The sequence below is a fragment of the Nothoprocta perdicaria genome, unplaced genomic scaffold (genome assembly GCF_003342845.1).
Source record: "Nothoprocta perdicaria isolate Ctin4 unplaced genomic scaffold, notPer1 scaffold_451, whole genome shotgun sequence".
Lineage (NCBI taxonomy): Eukaryota > Metazoa > Chordata > Aves > Tinamiformes > Tinamidae > Nothoprocta > Nothoprocta perdicaria.
The window spans coordinates 46,052-65,094 of NW_020455701.1; the positions used below are offsets into that span (position 1 = coordinate 46,052).

A 19,043-nucleotide genomic window follows, 5' to 3' on the forward strand; every position below is an offset into this window, starting at 1 on the left:
GGAGCGGGGCGGACGGAGCAACCCCGCCGCCGCCGCCGGGCCTCCAGGGCGGCAAGCGAGGCGCCGGCAGCACCGGAAGTAGCCGCCGGCGGCCGGAAGCGGAGGTTGCCATGGTTGCGGCACGGGCCTAGGTGAGTGCGGGCGCGGCCCGCGGCCTTGCGGGACCCCCGGTCGCCCCCCGGTTCCTACGGGGGATGCGGCGGCCCCGGTGCCTCCTCGGCGGCCTCCCCGGCCCTCCCGCGAGGCAGCGCCCGGCGATGCTCCCGCCTGGGCCTCGCGCCCTCCATTTCGGGCCGGTCGTGCGGGCAGGAGGGCGCCCGCGTGGCGGCCCCGGTAACGGCGGCGCCTTCCCGCAGGCGCCGCCGCCATGACGCAGGCGGAGATCAAGCTGTGCGCCCTGCTGCTGCGGGAGCACTTCGGGGAGATCGTGGAGGCCGTGGGCGCCCGCCTGCTGGGCACGGGCGCGCAGCCGCTGCGCGCCATCGCCGCCGGCACGGGGCTCTCGCTGCAGCAGGTAACAGCCCGCGGGAGAGACTCCCAAACGCCAAAATAAAGCGGGACGGACAAGGTGGAAGCAAGCGGGTTTCCTCGAGCGGCGGAGGGGCCTCGTGCCCCGGCCTCCACCCGCGGCCCACGGCTCGGCCCTCCCGCAGGTGAAGAAGGGCCTGTGCGTGCTCATCCAGCACAACCTGGCAGCCTACCAGGTGCAGAGACGCGGCCTCGTGGAGTACGAGGCGCAGTGCGGGCGCGTGCTGCGCATCCTGCGCTACCCGCGCTACATCTACACCGCCAAGACGCTCTACGGCGACACGGGCGAGCTGCTCGTGGAGGAGCTGCTCCTCAACGGCAAGATGACCATGAGCGCCGTGGTGAGGAGGGTCGCCGACCGGCTCACCGAGACCATGGAAGGTGGGAGGCCCCTGGGAGCTGCTGCTCTCCCAAGGGAAAGGCATGTGGGAGCGGGGGAGGTGGCYGCTTTGGTTCAGGGAACGTGTCCCCGGAGGCGGCCGCGCTTCGGTTGTCCTGCAGGACGGTCCCGGGGAAACGGGCGGGCGCAGGGGAAGCGGGTTCACCTCTGAAGGTGCCACCAAGGGGAATAGGGACAAGGGACAGGGAGAAAGCCACAGCTCGTGCCACCGTGCCCACCCTAGATGGGAAGACCATGGATTACGCGGATGTGTCGAGCACGTTCGTGCGCCTGGCGGACACGCACTTTGTGCAGAGGTGCCCACAGGTGCCCGAGGCTGCGGAAGCGCCCGAGGCGCCGCCTGCGCCCGCGCTGGTGCTCAGCGAGAAGGACATGTACGTGGTGCCCAGGCTGAGCCTCACAGGTGAGAGCCCTCGGGTGCCCGGCCAGGGAACCCAGGAAACCGCAACGGAAGCGTTCAAAGCAAACGCCGTCTTCGGGACGCAGGGAAAGGGAAGCGGAGGCGATCGTGCGATGAGGACGAGGCCCGGGAGCACAAGGCTAAGAAACAGAAGGGCGATGGAGAAGATGCCGAGGTACCGGGGACGCGCTCGTACCCTGCGGGCAGCATCACCCGGCTCYGCAGGCCCGCAACGCAGAGCTGGTCCCGTCCTCGCCTGGCACCTCCCTTATCCCCATCCCTGTCCTCCCTGCGGAGCGTCCCCCTCCTCTGCTTGAGTTTGAGGGAGCCGGTGTCCAGCGCATCCCAAACGCCCCTTCCTCGGGGCAGAAGGTGGTGGCAGGACCTCGGGTCACCTCCCTTGGCTTTCCCCAGCCCCCGCCTGACGACGGCATTTACTGGCAAGTCAACATCGACCGGTTCCACCAGCACTTCCGAGACCAGGGAATAGTGAGCGCCGTGGCCAACCGCATGGACCAGGTCCGTAGGAGGGGCGGGAAGCGCCGCGGTCCCGCTGGGAATGTTTGAAGCCCCGCACCGGGGTGGGCACTGCCCGCGCTCGTCGCTGCTGTGGGAGGAACCCAGCGGGCCCGTTGGCGCCTTGGTGCGCCCAGAGGTGCCGCCCGCTCAGGGCCCCTTCCCGCAGACGAGCAGCGAGATCGTGCGGACGATGCTGCGCATGAGCGAGGTCACCACGTCGTCGAGCGCGCCCTACACGCAGCCGCTCTCCTCCAACGAGGTGAGCGCCGCCCAGGGCTCCCCGCTTCTGCTCCCCCGTGTGCCCTGCGGGAGCYGCTTCCAGCAGCTTCCCTGCTGGAATTCCCGCTCCTGGAGGCCAGACGCTTCCCAGAGCAGGAGCCGAGGACCAGGCAGCAAATCCCTGTGAAGCGCCTGCAGATTGAGCCAACCTGGTGGTTTGGTCATTTTGCCGCCACTCATGTTCCATCCGTGCCTCTTCCCGTAGATATTCCGGTCTCTTCCCRCCGGATACAACATCGTGAAGCAGGTTTTGGATCAGTACCTCACGCTGCTGGCAGATGACCCGGTGAGTAACGCGGGGTTAGGTCACCGGCCCGGCCCGCGACGAGCCGTTCCTCACGTCCCGCTGCAAGGGGAAGACGCCGTTCCCCTTGCTGCCTCCCGAGAAACCCTGTCCCGCTTTGTCACGAGGCTTCAGCGGCTGGGATTAGCACCTCAGGCTGAGGGGGGAAGCAGTTTCCTACTCTCTCTATGTATTTTAACTGCACTGAAAGAGAATCTCGTTCCAAGCACGGGCAGTAGCTTCAGGCTGTTAAGATTTTACTTCTGTAAAAACTTCAGCATATTCGGCACTAAATGGCCCCTTWCAGGGAAGCTCCTCTGAACGTCAGTCATTTCCTAATCCTGAGCTTGGTTTTCCTGTGCTCTAGCTGGAGTTCGTGGGCAAATCCGGGGACAGCGGCGGGGGCATGTACACAGTCAGTATCCTTTGTGCAGAACTGCCAGGGCGGCCTCCRGCCTCGGCGCTTCCCAGCGCGTGAGGCCATTCCCAGCTGCTCCCGTTATCCCTTGATGAGCTCCGTGCAGATCTTCACAAGGCTCTTGCGTCTCTCGCAACGGCAACCCTGGAATCCATTGTGGAGGAGAGGTAAAGCGGCGATTTGAAGACCTTGGAGGCTTCCTGGCCCTTTCTTCCAATCCTCATCCATAGATTTCATSATTTCCCTCTCCCCCTGAGGTTTGGCTCCCGCTGTGCCAGGATATTCCGCTTGCTGCTGCGGAAGAAGCATTTGGAGCAGAAGCAAGTGGAGGACTTTGCCATGATCCCGGCCAAGGAAGCCAAGGACATGCTGTACAAAATGCTCTCCGAGAACCTGGTGTCCCTGCAGGTGAGCGGTCCCGCTCCGCYGCCGCGGAAGCCAGCGGGATGAAGGCCTCCCCCTTCCCTTTGCCGCCCGCTAGGAGATTCCCAAGACTCCGGACCACGCGCCCTCCCGCACCTTCTACCTGTACACAGTGAACGTCCTGTCCTCGGCGCGGATGCTGCTGCATCGATGCTACAAGGTACCTTGTCCTGGTGTCCCTGCAAGGCCCAGCGCCCCTTTCCCACCCCCCTTAGGGCGGTTGCTCCCCAAAAAGGCCTTCCCACAACACGGGGGAGCCAGGGATGGCAGTGAAGTCCTCTGTCCCGCGGCGCCCTCCCGTGCCACGTGCTTGTCCCCTTGCTGTCCCCAACGCGGCTCTCGCTTCTCCCCAGACCGTGGCCAACCTCATCGAGAGGCGGCAGTTTGAGACCAAGGAGAACAAGTGAGTGGCGCTGGTGGCAGGTGCCGCCCGCTCCGCGCGCCAGGGAAGCGGCAGGAGGCCGAGTCCCTGTCCCCGACCCCTCCAGGCGCCTGCTGGAGAAGTCGCAGCGCGTGGAGGCCATCCTGGCCTCCATGCAGGCCACGGGCGCCGAGGAGGGGCAGCTGCAGGAGATCGAGGAGATGATCACGGCCCCCGAGCGGCAGCAGCTCGAGACCCTCAAGCGCAACGTCAACAAGTGCGTGGGGGCGGTGGGGACGGAGGCGCCGCCGTCCCCTCGCCCGCTGCCACCGTCCCCTCTCGTCTCCAGGATCGACGCCAGCGAGAACCAGGTGGACGAGACCATCTTCGTGCTGGAGTCCTTCATCGAGAGCACCTTGAAGAAGCCCTGAGGGGCCGCGGGGGGACAGCCTTGTCACCTTGGCACCGCGGGCCCCATTTCTGTAGAGAATAAAAAATGAGCAACAAGCGCCTGCTGCTGCCGGAGAGGGTGGCAGGGACAGGGGTGACCGGGATGGGTGCCCCGGGCACAGGGGCCRTCCTGTGGGTGGAGGGGCAGGGAGGTCATTGCTCACGGGTGGCTGTTGTCCCCTGCCTGTGCCCTGGGGTGGCCCTGGGAGGGGGCAGCGCGAGGGAGGGGGGTGCAGGGCGTCCAGGACGAGCCGAGCGATCCAGGGATGGAGCCGCGCTGAGGACAGCCGGGATGTGGCTGAGCGACCAGGGATGCCCCAGAGAAGCCGAGGATGTCCAGGATGGAGCTGAGCTGAGGATGTCCAGGACGAGACGGGTGAGATGGGAATGTCCAGGATGGAGCTGAGCCGAGGATTTCCAGGATGAGACAGGTGAGACGGGAATGTCCAGGATGAGACGGGTGAGATGGGCATGTCCAGGATGGAGCTGAGCCGAGGATGTCCAGGACGAGACGGGTGAGATGGGAATGTCCAGGATGGAGCTGAGCCGAGGATTTCCAGGATGAGACAGGTGAGACGGGAATGTCCAGGATGAGATGGGTGAGATGGGCATGTCCAGGATGGAGCTGAGCCGAGGATGTCCAGGACGAGACGGGTGAGATGGGAATGTCCAGGATGGAGCTGAGCCGAGGATTTCCAGGATGAGACAGGTGAGACGGGAATGTCCAGGATGAGACGGGTGAGATGGGCATGTCCAGGATGGAGCTGAGCCGAGGATGTCCAGGACGAGMCKGGTGAGATGGGAATGTCCAGGATGGAGCTGAGCCGAGGATTTCCAGGATGAGACAGGTGAGACAGGAATGTCCAGGATGAGATGGGTGAGATGGGAATGTCCAGGACGAGACGGGTGAGATGGGGATGCCCAGGACGGAGCTGAGCGCAGCTGGGATGGAGCTAAGAGCGCCGAGGATGCAACGGATGCAGCGGGGCGCACCACGGACACCCAGGATAAGCCGAGCGTACCACGGACACCCAGGATGAGCCGAGCACACTGCTGAACRCGCCACCAAGCGCACCAAGGATGCCCGGACACTGCTGAGCACACCGGGGACACCCACGCTGCAGCCGAACGCACCGAGGACGCCCGGGACGCTCCGGCTTGTCCCGCCACCGCCGCCACCTTCCTGCGCGCGGGCACCTCAGCGCCGGCTTCACCCTCCACCGCAGGCACCGGCAGTGCCCCACGTGCCGCAGGATCCGGGGGCTGCTCGCGGAGCTGCGGGAAACRCCGAGCGGGAACGTCCCGGAGCGCCGGTCCCGCCAGGCACTCGTCCCACGCCACGCAGGCCACGCTCGCCCAGCGGCTTCACGGCTTTATTGCATCCAAACAGTGACTGCGGAACGAAGGAAAGTGCTGAAAGGTGCTACACGCAGCGCCCTGCCCGTTCCAGAGCCACCCGTGGCGGCCCCAGCTCCAGCAGACACTCAGATCCATCAACAGTCCCGTGCACCGGGCGGAGCGCTGGCACTGCGGGCACCGCGCGGCCRCCACTTAGTCGGCAAGAGAAGCGCGGAGTCTTTGGAGTTCTGTCTGTACAAAAGGCTGCAGCTGAAAATATAGATTCTCTATTTGCTCTCTGTACAGGGCTGCATTGGAAATAKTTAAAAGGAGGAAAAATATCTAAATTCTTTAAAAAAAAATATATCGTAATTACAAGTGAGACGGCCCCGAGCCCAGCGTCACTAGAGACGGAAGGCGGCAGCGGGGCCGAGCGCCTGCACTGTCCCCTCGCGCGGGGCTGCGGTTCAGCCCGTGGCCTCCGTTGGTCCCCGCGTCCTGTTTGGGCATCCAGCTGTAAGACTGGAGCCGGGTTCTGGGTCGTGGGACAGCCCCATCCGCTGGGAATCCCGTGGCGCCATCTCCCACGTGGCACCTCCGGGGTGGCCCATCCAGCAACCATCCCCGCTCAGGACGGGGGCTCCGGCGCCGCGCGTCGCTCTTGGGCCTGTCCTCGTCCTTGTCCGCCCTCCTCGGCGCCCGGTGCCGCCCGCGGGGCTCAGTCCAGGGAAATGACACCGGCGCCAGGGCCCTGGCGCGGCACAGGGGCCGCCGCGATGCCCGCGCGGCTCCCGGCCGGCACCAGYGCGTTCAGGCCCTCGAGGCGGCCGCCGGCATCCCGGTGCTGCAGGAAGCGGCCGAGCGGATCCTGCTCCTCCAGGGAGGTGAGCACGGACGGGCTGTAATGCTGCCAAGCAAGCGAAAGGCCTCGTGAGAGCTGCCCTCCCAGCGGCTCCGGCCCCGCTGCCCTGCGGAAGGGCGCACGGAGCCACACGGAGAGGGCAGGTCCCTCGGGGGAGCAAGCGCTGTCCACAGGGACGGCAGGTACCGTTTACAGAGCTGGTGCTCCCTGCATTCATGGACCGGCTCACCAAGACCAGCCCTGAACCATCAACACCCACCGTGCGCTCAACCCGGCGCCGCTCGGGCTTTGGAGGTGGGAAGAGCACAGGAGAAACAGCAGCAGGAAAGGGCCCGGCGCAGAGGAAGAAGAAGGAGCCTCCAGGGACCGCGCTGGAACCCAGGCGCCGGGCACGGATGCCCCTCCGCCTCCCGCGCCGCACCGGCAGCGCCACCACCGCGTCCTCGTGCTTGGCTGCGCCGATCCGGCCCCGCGGGAGCAGCGTCTCCACCCCCGAGCCCCGGCTCTTCCCGCTTCCATGACGGGGAAGACTTAAAGCTGTGAGGAAAAGGGGTGCTGGGGAGAGGGGCGAGAGCCTGGCGTTCCTGCAGACACTTCCCATCTGGCCGGGGCGCCAGGCGATGCCCCCGCGGCACCACAGAGCTGGCACCCCCAGCATCGTCCTACAACGCTGCTGGTAGAGGAAGAGGATGGAAGAGGAGGRAGGTTGGCTGAAGGAAGGAAGGATGCGCTTGCCAGACTGCAGGTTTGTCAGAAAGAAAAGAAAAACAAAAATGGCACCCCCAAACTTACCTGGTTTTCACTTTGAAGGAAGGAAAACAAATCCAGACCTAGGAAAACAAAAAGGGGAAAAAATAAATCTCTCGCTGGTAAATAAAGTTCTGGCAGGAAGGGGAGCCAAGCTGGACTAGCAGAGTCAAGCGGATGGATTGAGGCTGCTCCCGAGCACCAGGTACCAGGACACGGTCGACTCCAACCCAAAGGAACCTGTGGCTCTCCCTCCGCAAGCCCTCCCGGGCGGCCTCGCAGCCAGCGCGCACACGTGGGCCGAGCTTTGGAGTCACGCGCGGGAATGAGCTGCTCTAGTTTCCTTCTTCCCCGTCCTGTGTTRGGCCAGTGAGTCCTGCCATTCAGTAGCCCTTGCTCTGATCTGCAAGAGCCGCCAGGCTGAGAGGGGCCGCACCGAGCAGGAGCGAGCGAGGCCTCGCAGCTCGATGCACACGCCACAGCTAACGGCTCGGTCTGCTAAACCGGTACAACTGGGCACATCTGAAAGCAGTGCCAGAGGTCCTTGTTACCTTGGAGCTCTGTCGGCACCTGGTACCAAGGGTGGTARTCAGGAACGGGCAGGTTGGCGAGACAGTCGCTGCCCAGAGCGGCCCTGGCAGGACTCCGAAGCACCGAAGACGGCCGATGAGCAACAGTCAGCACCCTGAAAGAGAACAAAGACCAAAGAACTTCTMAAAAATCCCCCAGTTGTTGTTATACCTTAAGAAACCCTGATACCACCAAGCCYGCAGCAGGAACAAGTGCTCCCACTTCCCTCCACACACAGACACGTCCCGGCGTGCTGGCAGCTTCGCGGGGACACGGTGGGGACAGGAGCAGCAAGTGCTTCCCAGGGAGCGAGCAGAGGGGCCATAGGCTCCCAGSAGGGTACCCTGAAGGCTGAGCTGGGCGCCCTTACCCCTTGGGCTCGGCCGCTGCCGGCAGAGCCGYGCTGGCCGTCGGGCACCGCTGCTGGGCAGGCGGCTCCTCCTCGTCCGACGAGCTGTCCAGGGTGAGATCGATGACCTCCGCTTTGCTGCTGCCCTCCGAGGACCTCTTGTCCTCGCAGCTCTCAGTGTAAAGGGCGCTGGCTGCAAAGGAAGGCGGGCGACAAGCTGCGGTCGGCCGGGATGGAAAGAGGCGACACAGCACAACCCACCCGAGCACCGCAGCCCCGGGACACACGGGCTGCAAGGACCAGCACTCAGCTTAGAGCAAACCCGGCCCCAGACCAGAAGCATCGTCCAGAGCTCACGCTAGCAGACAGGTCTCCATTCCAATGGCCCACCTAGAATTAAGGCTGTGGTTTCTACAGAATCTGGGCTTTCCATTCTTTTTTTATTCCTAGAGTGTGCACAGCAGTCTGCTAAGTGCCTGTCATGCTCCTGGTATTTTCGTGTGTTCCCRAAGGATGGCTCCCAGGTGGGACCTAAAACACTTCCAAAGCTCTCCGTGAAAGCTGCTTTGGCAAGACCAGACATCCAAAAGAAGACTTGGTGACTATCACTCCCATACCCTCAATCCCACTGAACGCAGATGTCTGGCACACCTCCTGGTTCTCCTTCTTGGGCTTCATGGGGCACCAGGAGCCGTCCTCCATGAACTGTATCTCGTCGCAGTCCGTGCAGGAGTTGAGGATCTCCATGAATAACCTGCCAGGTGAGAGAGCAGCAGCTGGGGAGAGCAAACACTGCAAGGAGGCAGGAATGACGCAGAAGTGACGGGGGTGGGTTAACGGGGCACAGAGAATTACAGTTCTAACAGCCAGCCCAGGCCGGGCTCCCCTGAAAGCCCAGCTCTGTGATGGGCTGTTCAACGTATGTAGCAGGGCTCTGTTCAAACCACGGAGCAGGTTCCCTCACTACAGCCCCTGCAGACTGCCAGCAAGGAAGCCAAGATTTGGACAAAGGCTTCTTGTTCTTTAGGGAAAATCTCTCCAAACTGGCCTCAAAGCAGTTTAGGCAATGAAAAAAAAAACAGGTTTTAGTTATTTGAGGCTGTAACTCATCTATATATGCTAGCATTAGAGGATTAACCTTAAAAACAAACCATTAACCAGGTTAAAGAACGTACACAGAGCCTGCCCAGCTCACCCATCAATTATCAGCTTCTTATAGGGGGCTTTCTTATCACACACAGGGCAAGTCCACTTGGGTTTCTTCTCATTCATTTGAAGATAGAGGGCTGCATCAAAGCACTGCAGGTGGGTGCAGGTAATGGCTCGGCAGGGCACCATCAACCTCATCTTGCCCAGCTGAGACACAAGAAAGAAGAAATGCACTCAGTTCTGCACAACGTGGCACAAAGCACAGATYGGGGTGTCACCTTTATTCCATTCCCTGTCCATCCCTCCGGTAGGTTGATCAAGACATTAATTCAAATGTCAGGAAAATGTAGAAACCCACCGGACACATGAGGGAAACTCGCAGGCTTGTGGTGGCGATCTCACTGTCAGGATCAGCAGTCAGTTTTTCTTTGACTGAAAGAAGAGGAGGAGGAAAAGCTCTCTTGTTAACCAGTCCCTTTTCTCACACGCATAAATACACACAGATGTAATTTACAGTTTGCACCACGATGCTCAATATCCAAATCACAGTCAAATGATGCTTATCATAGTGGACAYTATCCTATATACACTGGTTTACAGCCTTGTTCAAATACCTCCCTGTTAAAAAGGGCACCTTTTCCGTCTTTTCCCTCCAATCACACTCCCGTATACAGGCCTGAGCAGCTGTGTAGGGGCTTGCAAGAAGCTGACGTGGTCTCGACAGGTACTYACTGAGGGCACGTGAATGATTGGGGTTGCGGATGCCCTTGGCTCTCAGCTTCTGCAGCAGCGCTGCCGCCGTGAGCTGCTTCACCAGGTAAACCGACAGAGAGTAGCTCTGCGGAAAAGAGGTCGACCCTGCTCAGCCCGGCAAGACGCCCTGCAAGGGACAGGAATCTCCTGCTTTTGCACAGCTTGATGCTGCTGTGGAAACGACGGCAGCCCGCAGATTGGAGGCTGCAAAGAGCTGATCGCTACGGAACAGCAGGAGCAGGGATTCGGAGGAGACAACCCGATACTGTCCCCACCGAACGCGGCACTGCTTAGGGATTCCGCGTGACCGGGGAGRCGCCTCTCCCCACTCACCCTGCCCAGCTCCGGGGACCAGTTCACCAYGATGGTGTTCGGGACAGTCGCCGACAGTCGCACCAAGGGAGTGATGTTGACAGGGCGGCTCGGTCGCTTCGGCTCTGCTCCRTTTTTAGTGGGTGGGAGATAACCCTGCAAAGAGAGAACGATCCCCCGATGTGAGATAAATCCCCTCCAAGCGACACGGCCCTACAGGACAAGCTCCAAAGCCAGTCTTTTCACAGCACACTGTACCTCAAAGCATTTYGTGTCATATCCTAGAGCCTTCAAGGGAACTGGGAGGAGTGTCCTTAAAACCTCCGCCTCAGAAGTACACGATAATCCCCCAGGAAATGAAGAATAAAGGTTCCCTCTAAAGCCCTTCCCYGGACAAGCACACTGGAATCCCATGAGCAGCTGAGCCCCTCTGCAAGTGCCGAGCTGCCGGCGTGGGATATGTCTTGTACACAAGGCACTGCACTAACCCCACATCCCAGCCYGGCGGGAGGGCTAAAAACATCACATCCCAAGCCCAATCTCACGTTGGTCCCATCTTACTTCTTTTCACGCGCATTCCAACCTGATTAGAAACCTATCCCATGATCCACCCCACGAGAGCTTTTTTTCTCTGTAATTTGGAGATATTTCCACCTCTCCCCTTTCAGCGAGGCGGGTTCATCACCCTCGGACAGACTGGACAGCTCAACCCGAGGCTCTGCCCCCATGGGCCAACTATTGCTTTTAAGCAGAAGTCAAGCAAAACAACAACCACAACAGAAGGTTCCTGCTGAGCTGCTTTAATGTGCACATGGGAAGAGCTGCAGCCACAAGTGACTCACTCAACTGAGCACAAACCAAAAAAAAAAACCCTTATCTTGGTACATAAGCTGGGGGAATCTTTTTGCCGCGGGGCATCTCGCAGCCTCACGCTGACTCCCCCTTTCCACCCCGCAAGGCCAGGAAGGAACCTGCTCTTTTTTAGCAGGCTCTTAATTGCCCTTCAAAAAAAAAAAAAAAAAAACAGGGACAGAACATTTGAGGCAAAAAAGAAAGGCACATCTGTGAAAACATGACGGGAGTGGTGCAGGCGGAGCACGAGATGCCGCTTGGCAGGTCTGGTTGCAAAGGGTGCCAGCGGGGACGGAGCGACGGCAGCGGCGGGCGCGCGGCTGTGACGCCAGCACCGAGATCGTCGCCGACGTGGCAGCGAGCGGCCCGGGCAAGCCGCACCGCCTCGTGCAGCGCAAACCCTCCAGGGAAGGGCTATTTCTTATTATATTGTTAGGCATTACCCAGCACCAAGGATCCCAACCTTGACTGGAGCATCTAGGTCCTCCTGTAATACAATAAACTAGAGGTAGTGCCGTTATTCCACTAATCTTCCATTTTACGCTGCATTTTTTTTTATTATCAAGCTTCCTGGAAACAGAGACAGGCCAAACACCCAGTGGGATTCTGCTGGTTAAAAGTCAGGGCAAAAGTTGGCATGTTCCCCTATTTAAGCGAGTCAAAGAGCAGCTTTCATCCCTAATCCACAAGCCCATAACATGAAATCAGTTTTTCACGCTAACAAGAGCATTTCTCCAAGCCGGGTCTTAATTTCTGGAAAATACATCCCTACTAAACTTATCGGGAGCCGCTGCTGTGTCCAAGGGCAGAGTTTGGACAACAACATATTAACAAGAAATAGGATTTACTCACAGGCAGGGGACAGAGTTTTCCRTTGACCTTGACAAATAAATTAGGAGGGAAATAATCTTTTTGGGGACAGCTGGTTTCACACAAGCAGAACCTACAAAACAGGAGGGGGAAACTGCGAGTGAGTGACGGGGCTCGCGAAGACGGCAGCCAAACTTCTCTTTGAGAACAGGAAAACATTTCCCAGGCAGCACGGAGCAGGCCGGGTGCTGCTTCACCTGCWAACTCCCCAGAGGAAAGGAGCCACCTACATTTAAGTCACCTACCACAGTTTACAAGCACCGGGGGAATTAAAACCCTGTTTGCCCCACAGTAAATCTTGCAATAGGAGAGACTCATTAGGGCTCAGCGCCGCTTCAGGACTCATCTGCCATCGCTTCCTACGTTCCAGTCGCCTTCCTGCGGCGTAAGGATGTCAGCAGCAGCAGCCCGCGCCGGGCCCGGGTCCAGGTCCTGCTCCTCTTGAATCGGATGATGTTTTGCTCTACCTTGCTCCATTCGGCTTCCAAGGAGGGGGCAGTGCCGGGGGGATGACTCCCCACTAGAAGCACAGCCCTGAGCCCRGCTCTGCCCTGGCAAGGCCAAGCCCGGGCACGCTGCACACGCTGCACCGCGCGGGGCCACCCACCAGCATCTACATAAATAACCCGCATCTCGCTGCCTCCCAGCCGCTCCCCACGGAATACAACAAAGAACCAAGTTGGGGAATCATCTGCTCCTTCCTCTCTCGCACGGGAAGGCRCTGGAGCAGCCGGGCTGAGCGGGAATTGATCCCACCACCACTTTGGAGCCTGGCGCTCGCGTTGGCTGAATCCGGGTTGTTTCTGCCGGTCCATGGATGCACTGTGGACATCCCAGCAGACACGTGTGACCTCCCAGGATAAAACTGCTGGGCTCTTTTGGAAACTCTGCTTCTCCTTCAATGCCCACAGCGCAGTGCAGGTACACGCTGCGACTGCTCCCTCCCAAACACACGCGGTGTTCTGCTGCATTGCAGGAGAGGCTCTTCCAGGGATCCACCTCCTGATCCGGCGGAGGAAACGGGATGCTCCGCGTGCAACAGTGGAAYAGATGGACACAGCACGCAAACTGTGACCGCAAGGTCTCCCATCGAAGAGACATTGTCAGGGAACAGGAATTAATACGGAACGCCTTCCTGCAAACCAACACATTCTCCTCGGAATGGCAGCAGAAGCCTTTGGCTTCAAATTACTGCAGTTCTTCAGGATTCCAGAGTGTAACTCAAGCCCTAACTCCTCCTCACAGACAAACCCCTTCCTTCTCAGAGGACAGCAACCACTCTCTGTCCCTGTGCCAAGTTCAAAACCCTGGTAATAACATTTAAGACATTTAAACTCAGCCAGGAGCTGAATGTTGGGCAAGGGTCTCCTCCACTCCTGCTCAGCAGGGTGGGAGCTGCTGCTAGGATAAARCGTGAAGCACTTGCAAGTGTTTTTCTCCTCAAGCCAACATTCTCCAACATCTCTTGTGTTTCTGTAAGCAGTAATTAGGCGCATATTAACAAACGCTCAGGGTTGAAGGTAAGGTATTTTTGCCTCTTACTCTGCCTTTTGCAATGACGCTGCAAAAAGGTAAATATTTGAAAGGGAAATTYGCGCTGCATAAACAGGCAGACTCTGCACCCAAATGTGACAGGAGTGCCGCGCCGCACGGAGCGGCGGCACACGGGGAGCCCGCAGAGGATCCTCCTCGCAGAGCTCCCAACCGCGGACTCCTCCAAGCTCCAACGTGCAGTTTCTAACCCCATCAAAGGCTAAGAGCAGGATTCACCCACCACAGGGGACACTCAGCGCTCGAGCTCAGAGCAAAGCGCTTAATGCAGTCACCAAAAAGACGCCCAGACACGGATCTTACCTTAACTGCACCTGTACAGTGTAATCGCATCTGGCGCCCRGTAAGATATCCCTGCAACAGGAAAGAAGGTCTTGAGCCTGTTGGCAACGTTTAACGAGGGGATTACAGCGACAACAGCAGGGAATTTCATTCACAGCGGCGTATGCTGGACGTTTTATGAACCACATCAGTGCAGCGGAGCTGCTCGCGCCGCAGAGGGGCCGCTTACCGGGACGCCAGGATCTGCTGCAGCTGCTGCGGGCTGAGCGCGAAGGCGAACCGGGCTTCCTCGAAGCGCTGCCCGTTGGCCGGTGCTGGGGGACAGGAGAGGGGACAGCGTCAGCATCGAGGCACCCGTGCACCCCGGCACGCACTGAGCGGCTGCGTCCAAGGCAGAAGCCCCAGCYCAAATCCCCAGTGCTCCCAGATTTGAAGCCCACTGACTGTAGGTGACTCCTTGCACTTGCAAACAAGGAGCCTCCTGTCAAGCCTTGTGCTGCTCTCTCAAGGCGGACGGTTGCGGGTCCCATCATCTTACAAAGCAGGGAAACTGAGGCATGGGAAGCGCCGAGCCCCCTGTGCAGAGCAGCGCACAATAGGGAGTTTGGGGAACTCATCTCCTTGCTCTCCTGAGACCAAACCAGCCCCTGAATGGACCCAGAGCAACACGGTGGGCGACACTTCCCAGGGAGCAACCAACAGGTCGAGAAGAGCCGGGCCCGGAGCCAAGGGAAGGCCAGAGGTCACGAGCTGCCCTGGGCATTCACGGGAATTGGGGATATTTGCACCTGCTCAACAGTAATCGGTGGTTCCACCTCCTCCCCAGGCACGTGCGGGAGCCACAGCTGATGTGGGGAAAAGCAAAGTGCTGGGAATGTCCTTGGAGAGCCAGCAGCGACCCACGGCCACGGGAAGCAGGGGCTGCCGGGGCCCACGGAGGAGCCCCCAGGGCTTCCCGCCTCCCCGGACGCGGGTCTTGGGGCTTGCTGAGCCCTGTGCACCCCATCTGCAAAATGAGATCCCCGTTTTGCTCCAAGCAGCACCACCGCAAAGCCAAATATCTCAATGGGAATAACTTGCATCTCCGCTTCCTTGCTCACTGGTTCTAAACGGAGGTGGCAGGGAACAATCCCCTGTTTCATAACCCGTTTGCAGCCAAATCCTGTCGCTCACTCAGCAGCSGCCCCTAACTCAGAGAAACAGAAACTTCTGCCAGATTCATCATTAACACAGCTAGAGGTAATTAATTTGGATAGTGGATTAATTAATCAATGCGCCGTCTCTATCCCACCATCAACCTGCCTGCATCTCTGCTCTCATTTCCCCCTTCCACAGGTGTATTTTTATCAGGCATTTTTATGACGTCACAGCCTTCAGATCTGGACGCCCGAAACGGTAACCAAATTGTCACAAATAATTAAAATGTGGAAAAAAAAACAGGAGGTGACGCTCGCAGAGCTGAAGGGAGAACAGGGAGAGATGCAACCCACAGGAGCCAAAAATAAGAGCAAAAAATATCTGCGATCCTCAAGTTTGTTACATAAAAAATGCTTCCAGTTCAGGCACCAACACATAAGGAAGGGAGTTTATCAAGAGACAGAGTCTTTGGCACCAAAAAAAACAGTTTCTGTTGCAAGAGGAGTATCCCGTTTCAGGGGAGAGGCTTAACCACAGGTTGTCCAAGAGGTTTAACAAAGCCAAACCTAAGAATATGCAGCCAGAACATAAAAAGTCAGTGGCTTTTCATTGCAATACAGACACGTTATCTCTGTGTTAGCAAACACAACTGTTTATGTGGAAGAAAACCAGCCCCGAGCCCAAGCTAGAGCCATTAAAAAGGCTCGAGATGGGGGGTGTCTTTTGAAGAAGCCAGAAAGGCTCAGCCTAAAGCACAAACACAGTCAGCACAGGACTATTCTAGGCTGGTACAAGACGGGGCTATCTGAGGTGTTTTTTTAAGTCTGATCTCCTCTTTCTCCCACCAACTCCATCTGGCTGCAACGTCTTGCCAAGTCCCTCGCCTAAAGCAGGTGCTGCCTGGACTCAATGAGGGTCCACGAGAGGCTCCTCGAACCTGCAAGCGACACACRGAAAGGCCAGCAAAGGCAGCAGGGCACTACAGTCCCCACGGCCTTCGGGTTTTCCCTTTTCCATAYCCCTTTTCCGCTCTCCTTCCCTGCTTCCTGCCTGCTTTCGAGCTGCCTCGTCGACGCGGACGAGAATTTCCCACCTCTGCAACCTGCGGGCAGGACTGTAACACACAAAACACTTCATTAATCCTGTATATCAGAGGATTTCATGACTATTTTTGTTAATATCTAAGGCAGAAATAACTTCAGGCTGCCAGGGAGATTTTAGGAGGCGCCGAGAGCTGCTGACATCAATTGTTGGCAAAAATAACCAACCACCGCTCGCAATTAGCAGTCCTGGCCTTGGCTAATTTGTTCCAAAGGGAGTCCCTGCCAATTTAAGCAGGTTTTTACTCCCTTGGGATTAGCACCCCGCTGCTGACAGGTCCCAGCACAGGGCAAACCTCTCCATTGGCCTCTGAAAAGAAAGCTCCAGGTCCCCTAAATGCTTCTTACCAGGTGAAAACAGTAAATAACCCCAAACTTGACACTCAATAGACACTCAACACAAAGTGGAACATGTCAGCCGAGGGAAATGCCCTTTTTCATGCAAATAGGCTTGGAAGGAGCCTGAAAAGAGGCTAAAAGCTTCCATTTCTGGCAGCCTATTCAAAAGCAGCTGAGGTTGTCAGAGCGGCTCTTACTCCAAGGGCATTTTTACAGGGAAAACACAAAGCGGGGCCGGGCGCCCCGCAGCTCCCTGCTGCCCTCCTGGCGCTGCCCGGCCGCGCTCGCACGCGCCAGCCTTGGAAACCTGAACCCCGGGGACTGCAAGGCTTTGCTATTGCTATTTGCAATGCGCTAMACCCTGTGTCCTGTATTGCTATTGCTGTATTGTTATTTGCTAAACCCTGTGGGCATCGCTGCTTGGCATCCAGGCTGGCAGCAGCAGCCCAGGTCGGCCCGGAGTGGGTTTGGGAGCGCTCGGATGGCAGCCCTGGGCGAGCAGGAGCAGCCCCGACGGCGGASAGGTCTCCCCGTACCTAGCGTGGTGGGCTTGAGGAGCTCGTCGTAGACGTCGTAGAAGGGCAGCCGCTTCATCTTGACGTCGGGGCGCACGGGCAGCGGCGCCGCGGGGCCCRGCGCCGGCCCGGCCCGCCTGCGCAGCGCCGGGAAGTCAGCCGGCGTCAGGATCTTCCCGGGGACGCGGCGCCCGTAAAGCTCCTTGATCCTCCCGTGCAGCGCGGGGCCGCCGCCGGCCTGGAGCAGCTGCAGCGCCTTGGAGAGCAGCTCGTGCTTCCTGCCGCTCTTGTTGCGGCCGGCAAAGCCCAGCAGCGCCTGCAGCTCCGGCACCCTAAAGCTCAGCACCATGCGCTGCAAGAGAGCGAAGGAAACCCGTCACGAGGCGGCCGCCGCACGCGAGGGCCTCGAGAGGCACCGCAACGTGCAGCAAACCCCGTGCAGATCCCGTTTAGGGTCCACGTTTCGGTTGGTTTCTCCCGTCAGAYGCTTCGCTCAGGCCTCGAYAGCCCCGGGCTGCGCTCGGGGCCCCTCTTGAAGCAGCGTTCCCAACGTTCAGCGGGCGGCGGGATCGCCCTCCCGCAGGGAAAGGCTGCGGATGGCATCGAGGGTCCTTTCTCYTTCCATGTCAACTAAACCCTTTGCATTTCTCAGGGACTTCTAAAGGGTCCAACACTCATTTTAAGGCCTCTCGGCTTGGAGAGGCCAAGGCCACAGCGGAGCTGCGTGTGTTTTTGTCTGTTATTTTTACTTCTTGACTCAAAACTATCCCTTGGGACTGCCCATTTGTGGCCCACAGTTTCTTCAAGGGAACACCCAACACCAGAGCTGAGAATTCAGCCAGCAGGTCCATTAATTACCACCATTCCTGATGGAGCTGTCCGTGAAGGAGAGCCCCTCCGAGAGCCCATCCTCGGGGCAGGCCCRGCGGCCGCTCGGGAAGGCTCCCGAGGGAGCAGGAGCCGAACGGCAATTCCCACTTCCAGGAGGAAGCGCAGGGGGGTCTGGGGGCTGCCGGCAGAAGGAGATGGAGGACGAGGAGGTTCCGCYCCGAAGCTGCCGCGCGAGGCCGGACGAGCCCCCGGCGTCCCCCTCGCCGCTGTCCCGCTCCCAACGCGGGACACGCTGCCCAATCCCRTCCAACACCGCATTCCCGGCAGCTGAGGCCTCAAACTGGGCACGGGGCAACGTCCCCACTGTCACAAGCGACTCCGTAAGAGCAGGATTGCTCTCCAAACAGGAGCGATTTGGGCGGAGCGGGAGGCTGCATCTGGTTAMGCCAGGAAAAACAATACAAAAAACGTAAAAACAAAGCGGAAATATCTTCATTTTAAAGGAATATTCCGTATTTGGCTGATGTGAAAATCAGAGGGTGTGTGTTTGGGAACAGGTGACGGAGACTGGCGCAGCACCCCAAGGCACGAGTGCCCGGCCCTCCGGTATCCGCAGCGGGAATCAGCACGGGAAAGGGCTCGGAGAGGGCACCCGGCCGCCCTCCRCGCGCGATCCCATCCGGGTGGCATCGGCGGCCCCGTCCAACGTGTCCAGCCGGGACCTCGTCCCGTGTCCGTGCACCGGGAGCCACCGCTCAGCGCACACCTCGCAGGGACGGCACAAACAGCACCAGGAAAAGCGCTCCCGGGCTCCGGGTCCGGCCCGGAGACGAAAGCGTGGAGAGGAAAGAGGAGCCGCAGGGAACCCGGTGCCCGCCACGCTGGCTCCCAAACACCCGGTGTTCCCAGCAGAGGGAAGAGGCAGGACCAATATCCCAGTCTCCCAGCCCGGGGAAAACAACACTGAGCGGCAGCAGGACACGGAGCAGCTCCGGGACGGGCTGTGAGGGCCGCTCCGCATTCCGGCCCCGTGGAACAGGCTCAGCCTGGTGCCCACAGCCCCGGCTCCTACACACGGGACACCAGGCGTGGCCGGCCGTGTCCACGGGAAAGCGGGAGCACCGGGAAAGGGGGAGAGCCGGGAAAGCAGGAGCCACCGGGGAAGCGGGAGAGCCGGGGAAGCGGGAGCCGCTGGGGAACGGGGAGCCGCCGGGAAAGCGGGAGCGCAGGGGAGCGCCGGGAAAGGGGGAGAGACGGGAAAGCGGGAGCGCCGGGAAAGGGGGAGAGACGGGAAAGCGGGAGCGCCGGGAAAGGGGGAGCGCCGGGAAACGGGGAGCCGCCGGGAAAGCGGGAGCGCCCGGCTGGTGCCGCGGGCTGCCTCCCGCTGCCTCGGCCCGTCCCGGCTCCCGCGGCCCCGCCCCGGCG

At 59.7% G+C, this 19,043-nt stretch overlaps 2 protein-coding genes across 2 annotated transcripts; one reads left to right on the top strand and one right to left on the bottom strand.

Moving 5' to 3' along the window:
• The first annotated feature begins 57 nt into the window (after positions 1 to 57).
• Positions 58 to 4,118, top strand: POLR3C (RNA polymerase III subunit C). Its single transcript, XM_026046666.1, has 15 exons — positions 58 to 131; positions 357 to 514; positions 654 to 909; positions 1,152 to 1,331; positions 1,415 to 1,503; positions 1,743 to 1,847; positions 2,014 to 2,106; positions 2,332 to 2,412; positions 2,777 to 2,828; positions 2,934 to 2,994; positions 3,085 to 3,235; positions 3,309 to 3,410; positions 3,604 to 3,653; positions 3,739 to 3,888; positions 3,961 to 4,118. Exons 2-15 carry the CDS (start codon positions 368 to 370, stop codon positions 4,040 to 4,042), a joined length of 1,599 nt encoding a protein of 532 aa, XP_025902451.1. The 5' UTR covers positions 58 to 131; positions 357 to 367; the 3' UTR covers positions 4,043 to 4,118.
• Positions 4,119 to 6,784: 2,666 nt separating this feature from the next.
• On the bottom strand, positions 6,785 to 17,139 carry PIAS3 (protein inhibitor of activated STAT 3). The gene is made up of 12 exons (XM_026046672.1): positions 16,809 to 17,139; positions 13,926 to 14,010; positions 13,718 to 13,768; positions 11,846 to 11,936; positions 10,163 to 10,297; positions 9,809 to 9,914; positions 9,435 to 9,508; positions 9,123 to 9,283; positions 8,545 to 8,681; positions 7,949 to 8,120; positions 7,560 to 7,693; positions 6,785 to 7,091 (listed from the first exon to the last, which is right to left on the bottom strand). Exons 1-12 carry the CDS (start codon positions 17,134 to 17,136, stop codon positions 7,012 to 7,014), a joined length of 1,554 nt encoding a protein of 517 aa, XP_025902457.1. The 5' UTR covers positions 17,137 to 17,139; the 3' UTR covers positions 6,785 to 7,011.
• Positions 17,140 to 19,043: the final 1,904 nt, after the last annotated feature.